The sequence below is a fragment of the Panthera tigris genome, chromosome C1, assembly GCF_018350195.1.
Source record: "Panthera tigris isolate Pti1 chromosome C1, P.tigris_Pti1_mat1.1, whole genome shotgun sequence".
NCBI lineage: Eukaryota > Metazoa > Chordata > Mammalia > Carnivora > Felidae > Panthera > Panthera tigris.
In genome coordinates, this window is record NC_056667.1 from 26,671,195 (window position 1) to 26,691,952 (window position 20,758).

Below are 20,758 nucleotides of genomic sequence, written 5' to 3' on the forward strand. Positions count from 1 at the left end.
TCCACAGCTCACGCTCTGTCTCTAAGAATAAACATTAAAAAATTTAAAAATTTTAAAAACTATAATAAATAAATAAATAAATAAATAAATAAATAAATATTTGTTGAGGAGCACCTGAGTGGCTCAGTTGGTTGAGTGTCCAACTCTTGATTTCAGCTTAGGTCATGATCCCAGGGTTGTGGGATCAAGTCCTGCATCAGGCTCCGTGCTGAGCATGGAGCCTACTTAAGATTCTCTCTCTCTCTCCCCTTGCCCCTCTCCCCACTCTTTCTCTGAAAAACTAAATCAATCAATAGACAAATAAATAAATATTTCTTGAATGAATGAGTCCAAGTGGATAGTCTTACATATACTAAAATAATAATGTTTATTTATTGGCACTTGCATAAAAAAGAGAGGAAGTTAAAAGTACCTATATACACCCTCCTTCAAATTACCAAAAAGAACACTTAAGAATCAATATAAAATTAATTTGCCTTATCATCAACTCAATCTCTAATATTTTTCTAACATGCCTGTTAAATTTCCCCCGATTATTTCCTTTTACTTCACAAAGTAACTGTTCCAAACCATCACTGTTAAGTCACAACCATGCAAATGTCCAGCTCCCTGATGTTTAAATTTCACCAAGAAAAACAGAAACAAAGAACTCCCTCAACACTCTGATTCCCCCCCACCACCATGCCTACAAATTGATCAACAAACTGTCCTCCTATCTTCCAGGAAAAAGCAACCTTCTTATACGACTGACTAAAAACAGGCTTGCGTTTGGGATCCTGCTCCCTCTCCCATCTTTAAGCACTCCATAGTATCATGTACCTTCAGCCTCTCACCACCTCCATGCTGGTTTTCTCCTCTCAGGTTATAAGGAACCTATTTCTTAAGGAACTACTTACTACCCTCTTCTCTCCCCTTCCAATCAGTCAGTGAAAAAGTGCCTCATTCTTTCTCTACTTCTTTATTTTTCTTTTAAATGCTTATTTATTTTTGAGAAGAAGGGGCAGAGAGAGGTGGGGACAGAAGATCTGAAGCCAGCTCTGCGCTGACAGCAGAGAAGCCAGATGTGGGGCTCAAACTCACAAACCCATGAGACATAACCTATGCCGAAGTCAGACACTTAACTGACTGAGCCACCCAGGTGCCCCTTCCTTAATTTGATTCCCTCCTGAACCTAATGCTATCAGGCTACTGCTTCAACTGAAACTGTTGGCTGTTTTTTGTTTGTTTAAGTTTATTTATTTACTTAAGTAATCTCTACCCCCATCTGGGGCTAGAACTCACGACCCTGAGAATAAGTGTCACATGCTCTACTGACTGAGCCAGCCAGGCACCCTCAATTGAAACTGTTTTAAGATTAACCAATCACCTCACAGTTGCTTAACCCAATGAACACTTTTAGGTTTTATCTTACATGGCTTCTCAGATACATTTGACACTGCCAATGATTCCATTCATTGTCTTCTGGTTCTTACTTCAATTTATTACTATGTCTTTCTACCCTTCATTTATGTTCTTATATTCAACCCTAGGGGTATCAGAAGCCCCTAGAGGTCTTGTTAAGACATAGACTGTTGGGCTTCAACCCCAGTTTCTGACTCAGAAGGTCTACACCAGGGTCCAAGAATATACATTTCTAACAAGTATCCAGGTAATGCTGAGGCTGCTGATTGCAGGAACTACTTTGAAGCCACTCTGAAGCCCTAAATTAATCCATTTCCTAGCTTTCTGACGTGAGCTCTACTCTCCTCTCTCTACATTTTTTCCCTGAACAATCTCATCCATATTCGTAACTTCAATTATCACCTATATGAGGTTACCAGATTTAGCAAATAAAAATATAAAAGCTTGGTTAAATTTGAATTTCGTATAAACAACAAATAGTTTTTAGTATAAGTATGTCCCAAGTATTGCATGCAACATACTTACAGTAAAAAATAATTACTGTTAACTTGAGAGTCAAATTTAACTGGGCATTCTATATTTTCTCTGGAAACACTATACCAAATTTCTAAATACCATCACTTCTTGGCCTTTTGGCTAAGATAAAGTGCAACTCTCTAAATACCATACCCATATATGCAAATGCCTCCCAGTGCAAATTACCAGTTGAATGTCCCACCAGCCCTTTAAACACAACAGATCCCAGGGCACCTGGGTGGCTCAGTCGGTTAAGCGTCCACTTCAGCTTAGGTCATGATCTTGCAGTTCATGAGTTCTAGCCCCATATCGGGCTCTGCGCTGACAGCTCAGAGCCTGGAGCCTGCTTTGGATTCTGTGTCTCCCTCTCTCTCTGCCCCATCCCTCCCCTGCTCATGCTCGCATCTCTCTCTCTCTCAAAAAAAAAAAAAAAAAAAAAAAGAAAGAAAGAAAGAAAGAAAAAGAAAAAAACCATTAAAAATAAACACAACAGATCCCAAACGGTACTTATTACTTCCCCCCAATCCTGTTCCTAGCCCCTCAGTAAACTGTATCATCAAAAACTCAACTTACCGAGGACAGACACTTCTAAGTACTCTGGGACTCCTCCTTGACCCACATACCTCATATGCTATCTCTAGGTCTGATCAACCCTACCTAAATATCTCAAATTCATTCTCTTTTCTTCTCTTCTTTATTGTTGAACACTCAACCACTAAACATACCACATTCGCTCTCCTCTCCATGACTTGACACATGCTATTTTCTATGCCTGAAAACCTTAATTGTTACAACTCAAGTGCTACCTACCCCATGAAGCTGTTCTTTCCTCTCCAGACAGACTTCAGGGCTCCTTCCTCTATTCTCCCAATGTACCTTACACAATTTTTTTAGAGTAATTACATAAGACTGTGATTCTGTATCTGTACAGAGGTGGCACAAAGCAACAGAAAGAATACAAGTTTGGAAAAAAAAAAAAAAAGAAAGAATACAAGTTTGAAGCCAGTTCCTATTCCAGTTCTGATGCTGCCTTTGAATTTGGCAAATTACTTAACTTCTCCTTTTCTCAGTTTCCTCGTGTGTAAAATGGAGTAAAGATCTGCCCCTCATATGGTTGTAGAATTTAAGTGAGAATGCATACAGCATGCTTAACACAGCTTCTGATGAGGCACGCTCAATAAATAATTACCCCTTTTTCCTGTATCTTTATTCCTCCTTACACTATTAATTTCCTTGAGTGCAGAGGCCCTGTCTTTTCATCTTCTGAAAACTAAATAACTAACACAACTTAGCCTACAGTATCATGGTTAAGGGGTTGGGAATCTTGAACCAGACTGCTTGGGTTTACATTCTAGCTCAACCATTTACTAGTTGTGTGACATTTAACAAGTTACTACCTGTCTCAGCTTCTTTATGTGTAAAGCAGGGATAGTAATAGTATTTAATTCCTGGGTCCTGCTCATCAAATGGAGTAATATATGTACACCACTTATAACAATGTTAAACAAGTACTATGAATCACAGTTAGCAAGAATAAAAACTCAGTGAATGAATGACAGCTCGACTGTGACTTTAACATCCAGAACAGACTCTTAGTAGAGGTATTCCCCACCTTTCAAAAGTTCATGTAACTCCACTTTGCTTTCACAAAAGACCTAGGTCAGTTCCTGCATTTGCCAACCAAAAGAAATCTGAAGATTTTCACTTTTAAGAGAAAAGGCAAAAAGCGAAAAACAGCCTTCAGCTTTGTTTTGCAGAGAACAGTTACAAAGCAGTGTGCAGCGTGAGAAGCGAGAGTGGCACCACCGAGCTCCTTTCCCAAGAACCACACTCAGCATCTCAGCATCAACTTGATGCTGCTGTAGCTCTGAACTATGTAAGCATTGGTGCTTTCTCTTCATTTATTTTGTGCACCTGGGAGTAAGATGTGTCCTAAGGTATCAGAAAAGCCTAAGAGTGGTTAGTTTGGGGGGTCTAGGAATACTCAAAAATTTTTCCATATAAACCAATGGTAATCAATTCATTTTACACCATTTCAGCTTACAAAAGTTTTCATAGGAACACTACTTTCAGATGGGGGAGGGGGGAGGCTATATATCAGAAAATATTAAACATTTTCTATTTCTTGCCTCCCATTTTCCGAAATTCGAATGCAACATGGAAAACACTACACATGATTTGTTTAATTGGCTTTTCTATCATAGCCCACACTATCAATTATGAAAAAAAATTACAGCCTATTCACCTTGAGTAGCCTTAATATAAACCAAAGAGAACTGAGTTGGTTCGTATCCACTTACACTTAAAATGTAAACTGTTAGGGGGATTTTCATTATCATAATTTTGATATTCAGAAAGAACACTCAATTCATAGCACAATATTTGTTAAATTTATGTACCACAGACAAGGCATAATGAAAGAAAAATTGGATCTGGAATTTTAAAAAACTGGTTTTGTATCCCAACTTGCTACAAGACCTTGGTGAAGTCACTTATTCCTTCAGGCTCAGTTTCCTCATCTGTGAAACAGAGGCTCTTTTATTCCAATTTTTGAGCATGTACTTTGTGCCAGTCATTTGCCCAGGAATTGAGGATTCAGGTCAAATAAGACCAGAGTGTATGTAAACAAAATTCATTGATGTATAGATGCTACAGCAAAAGTGAAAGCAATATACAATAGAAAAAAAGAGAATTACTAATTCTACCCCAGTGACTATTAAACTATGTCTTAAAAGAGGAGAAAATCTAGGCAAAGCTGCCTAGTTTAGAATACCACGGGCAGAAGAAATGGCATGTGCAAAGGGAGAAAACAAAACTCAACAGGATATGCTTTTGAGTAAAATGCAGATAATTTGCAGACTGAGTAGATTCGAAAAGGTGGGAAGGATAACCAATGATACTGAAGACAGAAACAAAGGCTGAAACGTGGATAGTTTGGATGTGACACTAAAAAGTTCACACTGTATCACACGAGACAGGGTCTTTAAAGGGAATGGTGTCATCAGATCTGTAGAGACACAACAGCATCATTATACAGTGTTTTGAGGGAGGCTGTGACTACAGGAAAAAGGATGAGTAGGAAATGCAGTTCAAATGAGAAATAAGAAATAGGGAAGAAAAGGAAGAGACAATAAAAAAATTCTTCAAAGGTAGAATCCACAAAACTTGGCAAACAAAGCAACGGCTTTGGAAGAAGAAGAGTAAGAATTTACCATCTGGGGGGAAAATAAATGTCATGGATGCCACCATCCCCCACCCCACACCCCACAGACACACCTCATAAGCCTTCTCAGCACAGCACAGGAAGACATAGAGTTGACGAATGAAACAAAGCTTTTTGGCGTCCCTGTCCTGAAATAATACTGCCTTTAAGATGGTATGAGAAATAAAATATTACCATCATTTATTATTTTATTATATTATTTATATTTTTAATATTATTAATTTGCTTATGTAATAACTAGAGTCTCAAGCAAAAGAACTGTCCAAGAAGAAAAAAAATCATTTTTTGCCAAAACAACTAACCAATGTCTCCATATTGATCCCCAATCCGGGTTTCCAATCCAGGTTCCTAAGGATAGCTAGATGATTTTTCTGAACATGTTTATCTCATTCTCCCACTTAAAATCCTGTAATGTCTTCCCACTGCTCTCAGCATGAGCCTCATCCTAGAGGCAGAATAACACAGGCTTTGAAGACTGACTACCTGAATTTGAATCTAGTCTGCCATTTATGAGGTGTGATCCCTGGTAAATTGCTTGACCTCTTTGTACTTCGGTTTCCTCATCTGTAAAATGGGAGTAATAACATGGTTGTGAGAACGATGTCTGCCACAGTCTAAGCACATATATCAATAATAATAAGTTAATATTTATGAAGTCACACATAATATACACTACACATTGATATATGAATACCATCTATTATCAGTGTTGGTGTTATGATCAACATTATCATCATCACCATTTTCATACCTTTTCTGTTCCAGGCCCACTGGTCTTGCAGTTTTTCAAAAGAACCATGCATCTTTCCAACTCAGGGCTTTCCTATATGCAGATCCCTCTGTCTGGAACACTCTCCATGCATTTGCCTAGTCCATTCATTCTTCATAATTCAGCTTACACATCCTTCCCGCAAGGAAGCCTTCCCTAGCCAGCCTCTGCCCCCAACCACACGTAGGTCAGACTCCCCATTTTAGGCTTTTCTTGAAAAGCACTTGTCATAGTGTGTAATTATATATATTATTTGATTAATTACTTGTGCAATGTCTATCTCCCCCACTAATGTATAAGCTCAATGAGGGAAAGGACTAAACGGACTCCTCGATCCCCTGATACAGAACAGACCACAAATACTTACAGAATAAAAGGAAACTACTGTCAGATACAAGAGAATTAAAAAAAAAAAAAAAAAAAAAAAAAAAGGTACCAAGTATAGAAAAACAGTAATACATATTACTTTCCTTTTACAAAAAGAAATAAACAGTTACTAAGGTCTCATTTACAGAGCAGAAAAACCGATTTACCCATCTAATGGGGAGAAAAATCAGCTTGGGTTGTTTTAACATACAAGCCAGAAACTAACTAAAAATCTGAATTCACCAGATAGAAAAGAATTTTAAAAATTTTTTTATTTAATAAAATGAAATGCTTACTTGAGCATTGTCAGGTTCTTCTTTAATTTTGTCCAGAAGCCCCTGCTGTGGTGCCATTGCCTTGCCACATTCACCATCCAAAGGTTCTTTCATTCTAATTGTTTACGTAAAGGAATTCCCCAGTCTAAAGCTAATAGATTTCTTCTTGGGAAAGGATAGCTGGACTCCTAAAATACAACATAAAGGATTGGTATTCAGGTTTATTCTTCTCATTTTTTCCTTCATGTTTATATTAAAAGCTTTGTGTTGCGCTCAAGGCTTTAGAGTTGAGCCTTTGAAAAACAATTCTTCTGGGGCCATAACTAACTCTAGTCTCCCCTTCTCCTTCCTTCTGCTCCTTTAGTAGTTCTCACCACATAAGGAAAGTTTCCCGGCCACAGCTCCCAACCTCCCTAATAACTTTAAAGCCAAACGCTCTGGTCTCTCAAATGCTGAAAGTTACAAAGGGAACCAGAGCAGCAACCCAAAATATGGGAAGAAATTACCAACCGCTCAGAGGAAAGGACTCGGAAAACAGTTTCTGACTCCAGGAGAATTAGTACTTGGAGGCCCACCTCTGCTTTTATTTCTCAAAGTGGGGACACACCAAGCTCCCCACCCCCACTTCTAACTCAGCCGCTGCTGGAGGCCTCCATAAGGGCCCCATTTCTTGGCCTAAAGATAGACCAGAGCTCCAAATGCCATCACAAGTGAACAACAGTACACCCTTGTTTAAAGTGGACCACCTGCACCTTCCAGGATCTCCCTGGGAACCATTCCCACGAATAAGCCCCCCTAAGCTTTGCTTCTTAAATGCTTTCCTGTAAACAAGAAATTCTATTAGCCATTCAGCAGATTTCCGTTCCCCTAAGGGTAAACGTTCTAAACCCGAACCAAAAAGGAAGCCCCCCAAAGTTGTCTTTATCCAGAGTCAAGCCAGGCATGCAAATGGGCAACTGGTGGGAAAGCCTGCGGGGAAGAACACATGAGAACTTTCGACCACTTGCCACAGTTACAACCATCTAAGGGTGCTCATCCCTCTTTGGAGTAGGGTATTCGCTCCGAAAGTCTCGTCCCCACCAATAATCTCCACGCCCGTCACCGAGTACAAACGCGGCAACGTTGTATCGGAGGGAGAGAGAACGCGACCCGCAAATCTCTGTCACCGCGTCCCTGCAGCGAAATCCGCACGGCGTCAGCCGCGCAGCCCGTCCGGCGCCGCCCCCACCCGGTGCCCGCCTCATCACGTGGCGCGCCCGCCGCCCCGCCCCGCGCAGCCCTGGCCGCCGCCACCCGCCGCGCTCACCTTCTGGCCACCTCCCGGCTCCCGGGGAGTACCGGGGTGGGTAAGGCCGCCTAGGACCCAATGGCTTGCGCCCAAAGACCAGGATGATTTCCTCTTACTGAAATTCTTCCGCTTGATCCATCACAACGCAACACCCAGCCAACCGTGCGTGCGCAGCCCTGGTCTCCGCCCCCCCCCCCCCCCCGTTTCCCGTCATGCCCCGGACCTGAGCCGAGTGGGTCTTCCCAGGATTCCCCTTTGCTCAATTATGGTTGACTTCTTAAAGAGACCAAGACCCAAGCGTGAGAAGGTAGAAGTAAGAGTTTGGGGCAGGAAGTTGGGGGCATTAGAAATCCTGCACTATTCTTTAATGCCGGTTTCCAGAAAGATGGCCTGTTAAGAGAATATAAAAATAAATAATGGCTGACATTTATTAAGTCAAGTGCTTGCTAAACACTTGTCCGGCATCATTCCACTTAATCCTCACCACACCTGCAAGAGGTACAAATTTTTATCTGGGAGATGTAAATGAATAGATTAATTAACTTGCTCGAAGCCAAGTGGTATTTTCCATTCAAAATTGTTTTTTGATTTGTGACTGCTGTATAGTATTCCATTTTATGAACATGCTACAATTTATCTACTATTTATGTACATTTGAGATGTTTCCAGTTCTTGGTTATTAGGAATGTTGCTGCTGTGAACATTCCTGTCTTTTGTTGCAAGTTTGCTAGGTTTATGCCTAGCAGTGAACTTGCTTGTTACATACACGTAAAACTTAAATGGAGAGTTACAGTTGCCCCACATCCTTGCCAATAGCTACTATTGTACATCTTTTTAATTTTAACCATTTTTGTGGGGGTATAGTGGTATCTCTTTGTGATATTTTATTTTTATTATTATATTTTATTTTTAAATCATCTTTACACCCAATATAGGGCTCAAACTCACAAACCCGAGATCAAGAGTCACTGTCTCCACCAACTGAACCAGCCAGGAATTCCTCATTGTAGTTTTAATTTGGATTTCTCAGCTTTCTAATGAGGTTGAGCCCTCTTTTGGATATCTGGATATCCTCTTTTATGAAGTGCCTGTTCAAGACTCTTACCCATTTTTGTATTGGATTGTATGCCATTTTATCATGGGTATATATTCTCAATGAGTCCTTTCTTGAAAATATGTATTGCAAATTATCTTCTCCCAGATATAATTAGTTAAGAGGAGGTCATATTGGCATAGGGTGGACCCTTAATCCAACATAATTTGTGTCCTTATAAGAAGAGGAGACATAGAGACAGACATTTGAGGAAAGAACAACAGGTGACAATTGAGGCAGAGACTGAAGTACTGCAGCTGCAAGCTGAGGAATGTCAAGGATTAAAGGTAAACACCAGAAGCTAGAAGAGACAAGGAAGGATTCTCCCATACAGATTTCAGAAGGAACAAGGCTCTGCTGATACCTTGATTTTGGACTTCAAGTCTCCAAACTGTAAGACAATAAATTTATGTTTGTAGCACTTTCTTACAGCAGGCCTGGAAACTAAGATATGGTTGACTCTTGCAACCCATGAAAATATTATATCTCCCCATTTATTTCTGTAATTTCTCCTAATAATATTTTATAGTTTTTAAGTATAGAGATCACACATCTTTTTTAGATTTATTCTAGACCTTTGATATTTTATGGTATTTTAAATGGTAAAATTTCATTTTTTAATTGTTTTTATTTCCAGTGTAAGTATAGAAATACAATTGTTTTTTGTATGTTGGTTTTGAAGCCAGCACCTTTGCTGAGTTCATTTATTAATTCTAATAGTTTATCCATATTTCAATTTTTTTTTCTGTTTCTAACTATATAGAAAATAATGACAAATGTATTTCCTCCATTCTAAGCATATAATTTTTATCTCACTTTCTTGCCTTATGGAAATGGTAATATTGGACATCTGTATCTTTTTCCTGCTGTGTTGTTTTCAATATAAAGTCATTAAATATTAATTTTGCTTTAGAATTTTTGCATTTACCTGTGGGGCATTAAATATGGCAAATTCTTTGCAACTTCTTTCATCAAGAGAGGGAGTCTGTGGCCCTGCCCCTTGTTTTGTAGTTGGCTTTGTGAATTATTTTGACTGACAGAATGTGACAGAAGTGATATCATGTGAATTCCCAAGTGTAGGTCTCAATAATCTTTGCAGCTTCTGCTTTCACTTTCTTGCAACATTCTCACCACATGTCAAGGTTAGATGGGTTAAACTACTGAATGCTGAAAAATCATGTGCAGAGAGTAGCCCCATAGCCGACACTAATGCCACATAATGTGAGTGGAACCACTTTAGATCCTCCAGGTTGATAGATGACTACAGCCGCATGAGTGAGCCCAGGCAAAATAAGCAGAAGAATTACCCAGCTAAGCCCAGATTTTTGATGATGATGATGATAATGTATTTATTTATCACGAATGAATAAATGGTTCTTATTATAAGCCAGTTAGTTTGGGGTGCTTTGTTATTTAGCAACAGGTAACTGTTACAGAATTGATATCTAGAAACGGAGTACTGCTATAATTAAAATCTAAAACATGACATTGACTTTGGGACCAGGCAGCCAGCAGAAGTCTGGAAAGACAACAAGGAGTCTGTTAGTGGAGGCTGGAAGAGCAGTGAGGAAATTGTTATTGGAGGCTAGAGAAACAGTAACCAGTGTAATGCAGCAGCAAAATGTTTTGCAGCACTGCCACCTGTAAGAACATGGAAGATAGAAAATGTAGTTAGTGAACTTGTGGATCTGGTTAGGAGATTTCCAGGCAGAATATTAAAAGTGCCTATTGATTTATTTTAGTTACCTGTGATAAGATTTTGCAAAAGATAAGCTAAAAAAGGAACTTTTGTTTTCAAGCAGAAATTAGACAAAATATGAAGGGCCCAGGACAGTCTCTCCAGCTAACAAAATATCATCAAAACAAGAAATAACCTCACAGAAGAAAAATCACATATAGGATATTGCAGATAAATGTGGCCTCAAAGTCAAGATCAACTCAAGAGTGCTGCTGTAAGACAATGCCTCACAGACCCTCTCATCTAGACAGAAGGGCTTCTAAGAAACACAGGGCATTGTCCAATAACAATCTGACACAACCAGAATAGAGTTTTGTCTCAGAAAAATGGATGTGATTTGGGGGGCACAGAGTGAACCCTTTTCTTTATGATCAGTTCTATCCATCATAGGCAGACCAAGCCTTCTCCACCTCTCCCCTTCTCAGGACTGCCTGGCCAGTCCCAAGAGGAGGAAGCCCCATAGCTTACCTGGGCCTGGGGGTAGTGGAGGAAATGTGTATAAACATGGGTCGATGAGTGTTTATTTGGTGAAGTTAGGTTTTAACATGCTTATCGGTGAAGAACATATGAAGATAGGGTGCCTGGGTGGCTCAATTGGTTAAACTGCTGACTCTTGATCCCTCTCTTGAAATAAATAAACTTAAAAAAAAAAAAAGAGTTAAAAAAAAAAGAATATATAAGATAAACATTCATAGCAACATCTATATACAGGCAAGAGTTTATGTAAGTTGTATGTGATTTAAATTACTGTAAATATGGGTGTGCATGTATAAGAAAGCAATAGGAGTTGGGGTTCATTAGGCTGTGACATTATTCCAAGTGGCCTCCAGGCAACCTTGACCATGCCTAGAGAGACAGGCAGCTTTTGGAGTGCTGTACCTCTCTGGGACCAGCCCTATGTCCTACCACGATCTCAAAGTTCAGAGATGGAAGGCCCTTTAGTGGTTATATGGTCTGAGCTTGTGCAGTGTTTGAATCCTTGCTGCAGCACTGCAAAGGCAATCTTCAGTCTCTGTTTGCACACCTTTCAAGACAGGGAGTTAACTCCCCCCTAGCAACTCCTTTCACAGTGGACAGCCCTGCCTTAAGGAAGGTTCTGATCATAAACCCTGGCTAGGCCCTAGGAAGGCATTCTCCTTCTCCCTCTTCTGTCCTCATTCCCACTTACATAATTCAGCTCCTGGGTACTTCCTTTCCTTTTCTCAATCACCATGACTAAAGCTATCAATTATTATTGAGCCAGAGCTGGTGCTAAGCACTAGAGACATAGAAATGGATGAGTTAAATTTTATCTTTTAAAAAAATGTTTATTTATTTTAAGAGGGAGAAAGAGCATGAGCAGGGGAGGAGCAGAGACAGAGGGTGAGAGAGAATCCCAAGCAGGCTCCGCACTGTTAGTGCAGAGCCTGACACCAGGCTTGATCCCATGAACTGTGAGATCGTGACCTGAACTAAAATCCAGAGTTGGATTCTTAGGGGTGCCTGGGTGGCTCAGTCGGTTAAGTGAGCAAATGAACACTCTCTCATGCTCTCTCTCTCTGTCTCCAAAAAAAAAAAAAAAAAAAAAAAGGAATTAGGAGTGATTAACCAGGTCGAGGAGGAAGAGAGGTGGCTTTCAGGAAAGACTCCCTGGAGGAAGGAAGAAACATCTGAGCTGAATTAGAGGCAGAGTCAGGCTGAGGAAGCCTGCAGTCAGTGCTGCCTCCTCTACCACACACTCTCCAACTGTGTCCCTAGCTCCTCACTGTCTTTTCTCCTGTTAAGCCTGGAAATCCAGAGAGGAGAGAAACAGGCTTAGACATCTCCAAGGCCGGGGTCAGTATCTCACAGAGTTACAGGCAGAGCCAAGGTGGGAGGTGCCACGTGAATGCAACAGCACGCCAAGTACCCTGTGAGGCCCAGCCCTGTGTCTGACTCCCCTCTGGGAGAGGCTCAGAAGGAGGGCACAGGCCCTCCAGCCCACACAGAGAGCTTTACAGGACAGTGTGCTAACCCAGGAGGCAGCCCTAAGCTCTGGTTCTGGTGAGGGTCTACATCCCTGGACCAGAGAATAGGAAAGGCCATGGGCCTGGCCTGGCTGAGCAGCTCTTGCCCCAAGGGTCCCCGCTATGGGCTTAGGTTCCTAACTACTGCTCTCTGGCAGTTCTGGCAGGCATACGTGTGCCATCACTCTGGAAGCCAGGGCACATCTTGGACTCTATGGTTACATCAGCTCAGCTCAACCCGTCAGAGATTCTCAGACTAGAGAAAGCTCTGGGGCATTAAGAAAGAAGAAAGAAAGGAAGCAAATGAATTCCTTCTGTACCAGGCACTACACAGGGTGCTTCACACAGATTAATCCTTTGATACTATAAATCTCAATTTTAGCATAGTCATAAGAAAAGACCGAACTGTTAACACTTATCTACAATAGGTAGAATATTAGAGGACTTTGTTTCAGTGTTTTATACAATAATACATTATCAGAAGTAAAATATCTTGGGGTGCCTGGGTGGCTCAGTCAATTAAGTGTCTGACATCAGCTCAGGTCATGATCTCACAGTTCATGGGTTTGAGCCCCGTGTTGGGCTCTGTGCTGACAGCTCAGAGCCTGGAGCCTGCTTCGGATTCTGTCTCCCTCTCTCTGCCCCTCCCCCGTGCGCTCTCTCTCTCTCTCTCTCTCTCTCTCAAAAATAAATAAAACGTTAAATATTTTTAAAAATAAAAAAAGAAGTAAAATATCTCTAGCAGCCAAAATATCTATTTTGATAGATAAGATATATATTTTATTTCCCACATTTTATACAAAGGGTCAGTCATTAACAGTGAAGTACTGACTTCTATTTGCTCTGTCGTTGTCAGTTGAGGTAGTGACTTGTCTAAATAGAGAGTTTGAAAGGACAAACTATGCAATTTGGACTTTTCTTTCTACATGGAAGCAAGTTGTCAACAGGAAACTAGTTTTCCTTGGCTCTTCTCTGCCTTAAGTATCGCAGGGGCAGGCCTGCCATGTGGGGAGTCTTTATCCTCCAACCTAGCCTTTTTCCCAGTAATGAAGGTGATGTGTACCTTTATTTACCATTTCCTAAGTCTTATTTCTCAATTGGTTTAGAAGTTAGTGGGGAAGAGGAATGCTAATTGTTTGGCCCCCTTGAAACTCCCAAGAGTACACAGAAAGAATGCTGAATCAGGAGATACAAAGTCAAGTTAGTAATCCTAGACATGCCACTTATGAATTGTGCCCTAGAGCAAAACACTTACCATTTAAAACCTCGATTTTTTAGCTGATGAAGGAGTCTATGTTATTTTTTTTTTAAGTTTATTTATTTATTTTGAGAGAGAAAGTACAGGTCAGGGAAGGGCAGAGAGAGAGGGAAACAGAGAATCCCAAGCAGGCTCCGCACCTTCAGCGCAGAGCCCATCTATGTTCTGACTGGTTTTCTAATATAGTTAATGTACAGTGTTATATTAGTTTCAGGTGTACAATATAGTGAGTCAACAGTTCCATGCTCATCAATTAAGTGTACTCCACCTCCTCTTCTTCTCCTTCTCCTTCCTCTTTTTGAGTAGGCTCCATGGGGTTTGAACTCACAACCCTAATATCAAGAGTCACATGCTTTACCGACTGAGCCAGCCAACCACCCCAGGTCTGGTTGTTTTAAGCCAAAAAGGGAAAATATGGTGGCCTTGAGAATGATGAGAAAATCTAAGAAAAGGTTTAGACAATGAACAGAACAGAATCCCAAAATCTGTCAGCAAGAATAGCTTGATCCAAGTCACTGATAATTGCTAAAATAAACTTTATGCCAAACAATTGGTCTTTTAGTCTGGGTAAGCTAATTGCTAAGATAAACTCCCAAATTACAGAGGTTCTACAATGTGAACATTTGTTTCTGTCTCACACAATAGTCCAACATGAGTACTCCTGTTCTAGTGGCTTTTCTGGGCAGCTGTCCTCCAGGCATTGTCTCAGGGACCCATAATCTTTACATTCTGTGGCTCTATCCTCTTCTATGTCTGTGGAGTCTTCTCCATTCAGCCAATGGTTGGGGAAAGAAAGGGCAAAGATCACATGAGGGAGGTTTATATAGGTCAGGTCTAGATGTTGGCCATTGTTTCTATGTTCCATTGTCCAGAAATCAAGTCACATGCCTGCACCCGACTGCAAGAAAAATGTAGTATATTTGTATGCCCAGGAGGATAAGAAAATGGGGTTTGATGAACATATGAAAGCCTCTCTCACAACATCCCTTGAACAAGATTCAAAGTTCTGAGAATGATCATCTGATTGGCATAGCTTAGGTCACTAAGCTACAGGCCAAATCAGGAAAGAAATACAGAAAGAATCAATCCCTTTCTATTCCACTGTGAGAGGAAGCAGACAAGGGAATTGTCTTTACTTACAATGGAGAATTTTCCTAAAAGGGAGATCAGGATGCTTAGAAACAGGGGGAGAGTTGGATGCTAGACAGCCAAAAATGACAAATGTCCAGTATATCTGTAATCTGCCTATGTTACACAAGAAAGTCTCTAAAGGTTTTTTCAGCTTTAATTGTTCATGACTCAGATGCAATAACTAAAACATATATAGATGTCCAAGGATTTCTATTGAGAGCAACAGCCCTCCAATTCCTAAGGGCCTCCCTGACTCTCAGAAGGGCAAATAATTCATAGAACAAGATGATGCCTGTCAATACATGGGAAAGCATTAGTGCTCAATGGAACCATGTAGTCTAAGAAAAGTATGATTAAGTAACATAACATGTTAAAATGGAAAATAGCATTGCAACTTCACGACCTTGTTTGGTTTTTTTTCCAGGTTTGTCACTACTAAAAGACATAGCAGCTCTAATATTTTGACTCCACATTTACTCTCATGTATATCCCTAACACCTAAATTTGATCTTTAGTAGTTTTATCCACCAAAATTATCTGGAATTCATTGCAAATTGGCTGATTATATGGGGCAGGGGAAAACATAGTATGACTTCAGAACATTCTCTTATGGCAAGAAAGGAGGGATGTTTCAAGGATGTCAGGGGCGGAACTAAAAGATAACACTTAGAGATGTACCCAGTGGTGAAGCTGTAATAATTAAATTTAAATTTAAATAATTTAATTTAAATAATTTAAAATGTCATAATTAGAGAAAATTGGAATAAGTAAAATCTACAAAGGCTATGCATTCATACTAAGACTCAAATGGGAAAAGTAAACAAAAAAATAGCTTTAAGTAAACAAAAAAATTTTAATACAATAAAGGATGAATACAATATATGTTTAATGATTAGTAATGTGTATGTCTTTGCATGTACAGGTGTGGCTGCACATATATTTTTTTCTTCTGTAAAAGGTATGTTGACTTAAATATATCCACATATAATTTACCTATATCTATGATTTACATATGAACAAGCAGATAAAAATGAACCAAAAGGTAGGAGGAAGGAGCCATCAACACTAGTAATTTTGTAAAATTATCACGACCAGATAGAAGGTGAGTCTGTCAATTATTCAGCACCACATTTACAAAAAGCAAGTAAAAATAGAGTTCAACAGATATTCTAAGAATGAGAAGGGTAAATCAATATTCTATCTTTCAGGAGATAAAACAACAAAATGGCTCTAGTAATTATAATAAGATACTGATAAGAAATACATAAGTTCCTAAGCAGATCAATGTCATATAATAGCAAGATGGCTATTGGTCATGCAAACCTTAGAGCTTACATAATTTCCAAAATAGACACTAAGTTTCAAAATTTAAAAACCATAAGGAAGACAGAGGATTATAAATCCTATGGTATTTAAAAACTTTTACTATTACAAAAGGGTTTTAAATAAATGGTCTTAATTACCTTTACAACAAAACTAGGTCTTATGTCCCAACCAAGAAAGAATTAGTTGATATCACAGATCCTGGAACCTCAACTGATTTAAAATTATATTTCTTTTTCTATTTGATTTGGTAAAATTTCTGAAATCCCAGAAAATAATCAAAATTCTATTACTGAAACCTTAAGAAAATATGCAAGTAAATATAATCTTAAGAGATATAAAAGTGGTACAAAAATAATACAGTAATAGTCAACCCATGGCATTGAATATTCAATCCAGGCCTACCTAATTGATACAAGTGTAGTCGATTTTGTCATCTTTGTGTTTGTGCACAGTTTGCTGATATTTAACGCCTATGAGATATTCAAAAGTATCAACCATATTAAATTTGTAATTCCAGCTTAAATTGTTTCAGAGAATTAATCAAATATGTATTCTGGTTTAATGATCAAGAAAAACTATTTCAACATTTTATTTACTAGAAATAGGATTTTGGCAATTGGGCATTAAACAACAAACAAGCTATGAGTATTCTCCAAGCAAAAAAGCCCCCTAGACATGAAAAATACTGAATCATAAGGCACAAAGTAGATAATGTGTTTTTACTAATACTCCTCAGGAAGAAGGGGAAGTAACAAATGGGAGACTTGAATAAGAGGTTGGTTGAAAGAATTTGGAAAACTGTGGCACATACACTTTCTGAGAGAGACACACAACCAAACAGATAATTAGCCTACAGTGTGGTGATTATTACAGAAGCGATACTTGGACCAAAGAAGAAAGAGAAGTTAACCTAACCTGTGCATCTATTACTTACCAGGCATAATAGAATACGATGAAATTGGCTAGATGTTTGTAACCAAGTATCATGGAAACCTCACATCAGTTCTAATTCCAAAGATTTTTCATAATGTGGGGAAACCAGATTAAGCCCAAAATGGCCCCATGGCTAGGATCTAGACATATTCTCCAGGCCTACCTAATTGATAGGACAGCCAAGAAGTCTGTTTTCTAAGGGACTTCTAAGAAAGAACTCATGTGAAAGGAAAAAATAAGCCATCGGGACAAGCCTGGTGCAGTAATGAAGCCTCAGGGACAGTGGATAGGTTACTGGACAGAATACAGTGTCTGTCACTTGGATTTGATTCAGCCTCGGCTCAAATGGTGTCACATCTAGGGAAAGGGAAAGACAGGGGAAGAATGAGGTCTCAAGAAGACACAAAAAAGAACAAAACTCAAAACTTGAAACATCAGTTTTTACAAAAATTTCTGACCAATATTAACCCTACTTCAGCACCCCCTCACACACACATTACAGTGCAACACAAAAGTGGAGAGAGATGGTCTCCTCACTTTATTATAGATATCAAAAGATCATATTGCCAGGGAAATGGTGATTACAAACAAATTAGAGGTCTCAAAAATTAGTTAAACAGCTTCCCCAGCTTCTGCCAAGGTTGTAAGTGATAGAGTTAGCATTTGCATCTGAAAATATGTGTGGATACAATTCCTTCCCCTGCCCCCCCCCCCCCTTTCATTTCAATGTGCTCCTCTGTGGTCTCCAGGCTGTGTTTATTTCTAATGATAACTACTTCACTTGCAGCTCTCTAAATTGGAGGATGCTCAGTCTCCTATACCATCTGCCTTTGGATTTTTTTTTAAGGTTTTAAAGTAATCTTTACATTGAATATGGGGTTTAAACTCAGAACCCCGAGATCAAGAGTCTCATGCTCCACTGACTGAACCAGCCGGGCACCCCCCATCTGCCTTAGGATTTAAAGTTGGGTCTATATCCCCTATGCCCCCCTTTGCTACTCTTACGTAAAAATTCATGTTCCTTTAAAGCTCATTTCATCAGGCTTTGAGTACCCCTCCTTATTACTGGCATCTACTTATCTCCTAGTCACTCTTTAACATTCATTGAAGAATTTAGCTGCCGGCTCCATTTTCCTCTTCTGCCACGATTTCACCTTTCCCATGGACACTTCTAATACCTTTGTCTCTCAGTTTATTTAGCTTCTCAATTTCAGCAAACTTTTCCCCTTTCTACCTGCGCCTCCCCACTCCAATGACACATCTTGAATCCTTTGCCTAAAATTGCTCCTCCTCGGAAATAATATATTAAGATATCCCACTTTCTGACCACACCCTATTTTTTCTCACTCAATTTCTCCCTCTAAAGCTACCCTTCTATTTTATAAAGACCTCTGGTTCCTCCATCACTCTACTTTCATTCTATTTATTCACCTTTTGCTGTCTTCTCTTCCTTTTATGTTTTCTACTAGTCACTTGCCAATATCCTCCATTCTCTTCTATGGACCTTATCTCGTTTCTACCTGGAAAAACCCTAAATCAACTTCTCCATGCCCACACCTGCGCTGCTTATTATTGTTGATAAAAGTCATAGAGTCTACCAAACTGGCACAAATATAAATTATCAGGGTTCTCAGCCTCAACTGGGTTGATGGTATGTCTAGAAATCCTCCCATGGCTCTTTTGTCAGTTTTCTCTTCCATTCTTCACAAAGACTATTCAGTTTCTCCTTTCTCTTCAAATCTCTGACCCAAAACTTCACTCACAGCAGGAGACATAACCTCTTATCCTCATAGAGAAAATACTATACAGTCAAATAAGAACTTCCTCTGTTCCTGGCACAAAATGAACAGTTTTCTGCAATTAAACCTACCATTCTTTCTTTCCTCCAATTACAAAGGAGAGAGTGTCTCTCCGGCTACTACCTTATCTTTGTCACAGCCACATACCTCTTAGAAGAGCTGACTACACTCGTTTTCACTTCTTCCTATCACAGCCACTCCTCAATCCACTGCTATCTGGCTTCTGCCTTCCACAGAAACCACTCGTGGCAAATTCACTAATGACTTTGTTGCTAAATCCTATGGCTATTTATCAGTCCTTATTTCAGCAGTCAATGGCATTGCTGCTATTGACCTCATCCTCTCTTAAATCCTCTCTTCACGTGGCTTTGTGATACCATATTCTCCGAGTTTTCCTCATATGGCCTTAGCCATTTCTTCTTAGTTCCTTTCTTGTGTTCCTATAGCTACACTAATTTGTTAATTATCAGTGTTCCTTAAGGTTTCTGTCTTTGGCCTTTTCACTTCACTGTACCCACAATGAGTGTACTCTCACCACCCACTTCTGTGGCTATAATCATCAACTCTGTATGGTAACTTGCAAAACTACAACTCTTTCCGAGATATTTCTTCTGAACTGTTTATTCAACTGCCTATTAAATATTTATCTTTGGGTATTTCATGGTGTTTCAGACTCAACATACCTAAAACTGAACCCATTATTTGCCCCAATGCCCCACCCTTTCAGCAGCTCCCCTCCCCCTCTTGTATTCCCCATCTCTTAGAATAATGCCACCATCCCCTAGGATGTAACAGTGAGAAATAGAAACAAAGATATCCTGAAACAGAAAGGATACATTCACCCATCCATTCATCAAACAAACATGTATCAAGTGACTCCCTACCCAGTATTGTGTTAAGTACTAGGAGATGGGCTGAAAAGAGACAAAGACTGTATAGTTTCAGAAACAGAGAAAGTGCATGTCAGGCAGAGATGCAGAGAAAGACCTACAAAGAAAGTTTCATTTCGTGTGTTTGATAGCCAGGGGAAAAAAAGTATATATATTTCAAATAGTTGTCCTGAGACAGGATGTTACACTTAATTTGGGTGCTTTTTAAATTTTTTCTTCAGCATAAAGAACCTTGATGAAGAGGGAAAAGGGCTGATTAAGGAGACAAACAGAATTGACTCATTCTTATTCTTGTTATTGGCAATTAGCTGTGTACTATCTAGTTAAATCTCATATTACGATTTTGCATCATTCTTTGAAATTTATGGAGCTTTTTTTCCATTATAAAAGTGATACAGGCTATGGTTGGGGGGGAGGATATATAAGAAGCCTTTTGGATGGTATAGAATTCAAAGAATAAAGTTGTGGGATTAATTCTCATTCTTTCTGAACTCCTATTCTTGGACCCAAAGCAGAATACTTTTTTTTTAAAACATTTATTTTTGAGAGAAAGACAGAAAGACAGAGAGACAGAGCACCAGTGGGGGAGGGGCAGAGAGGAGACACAGAATTGGAAGCAGGCTCCAGGCTCTGAGCTGTCAATACAGAGCCCAAAGCAGGGCTCAAACTTACGAGCTGTGAGATCATGACCTGAGCCGAAGTCAACTGACTGAGCCACCTAGGCACCCCAGAATACTCTTAATATCCAGGTGTTTTCCTAAGGGTTT

At 39.5% G+C, this 20,758-nt stretch overlaps 1 protein-coding gene across 4 annotated transcripts in view; it reads right to left on the bottom strand.

The window, feature by feature from the left end:
- Positions 1 to 7,996, bottom strand: part of ZMYM6 (zinc finger MYM-type containing 6) — a 42,244-nt gene extending 34,248 nt beyond the window's left edge. For 2 of the 4 annotated variants that reach the window (XM_015542212.2, XM_007092451.3), the window contains exon 1: positions 6,572 to 7,731. In XM_015542212.2, the coding sequence (XP_015397698.1) occupies positions 6,572 to 6,664 (93 nt within the window). In that variant the 5' untranslated portion in view covers positions 6,665 to 7,731. Of the gene's footprint in view, positions 1 to 6,571; positions 7,732 to 7,856 lie in introns of those variants that run through there. The other 2 variants (XM_042996432.1, XM_042996434.1) reach the window with 2 other exon arrangements.
- Positions 7,997 to 20,758: the final 12,762 nt, after the last annotated feature.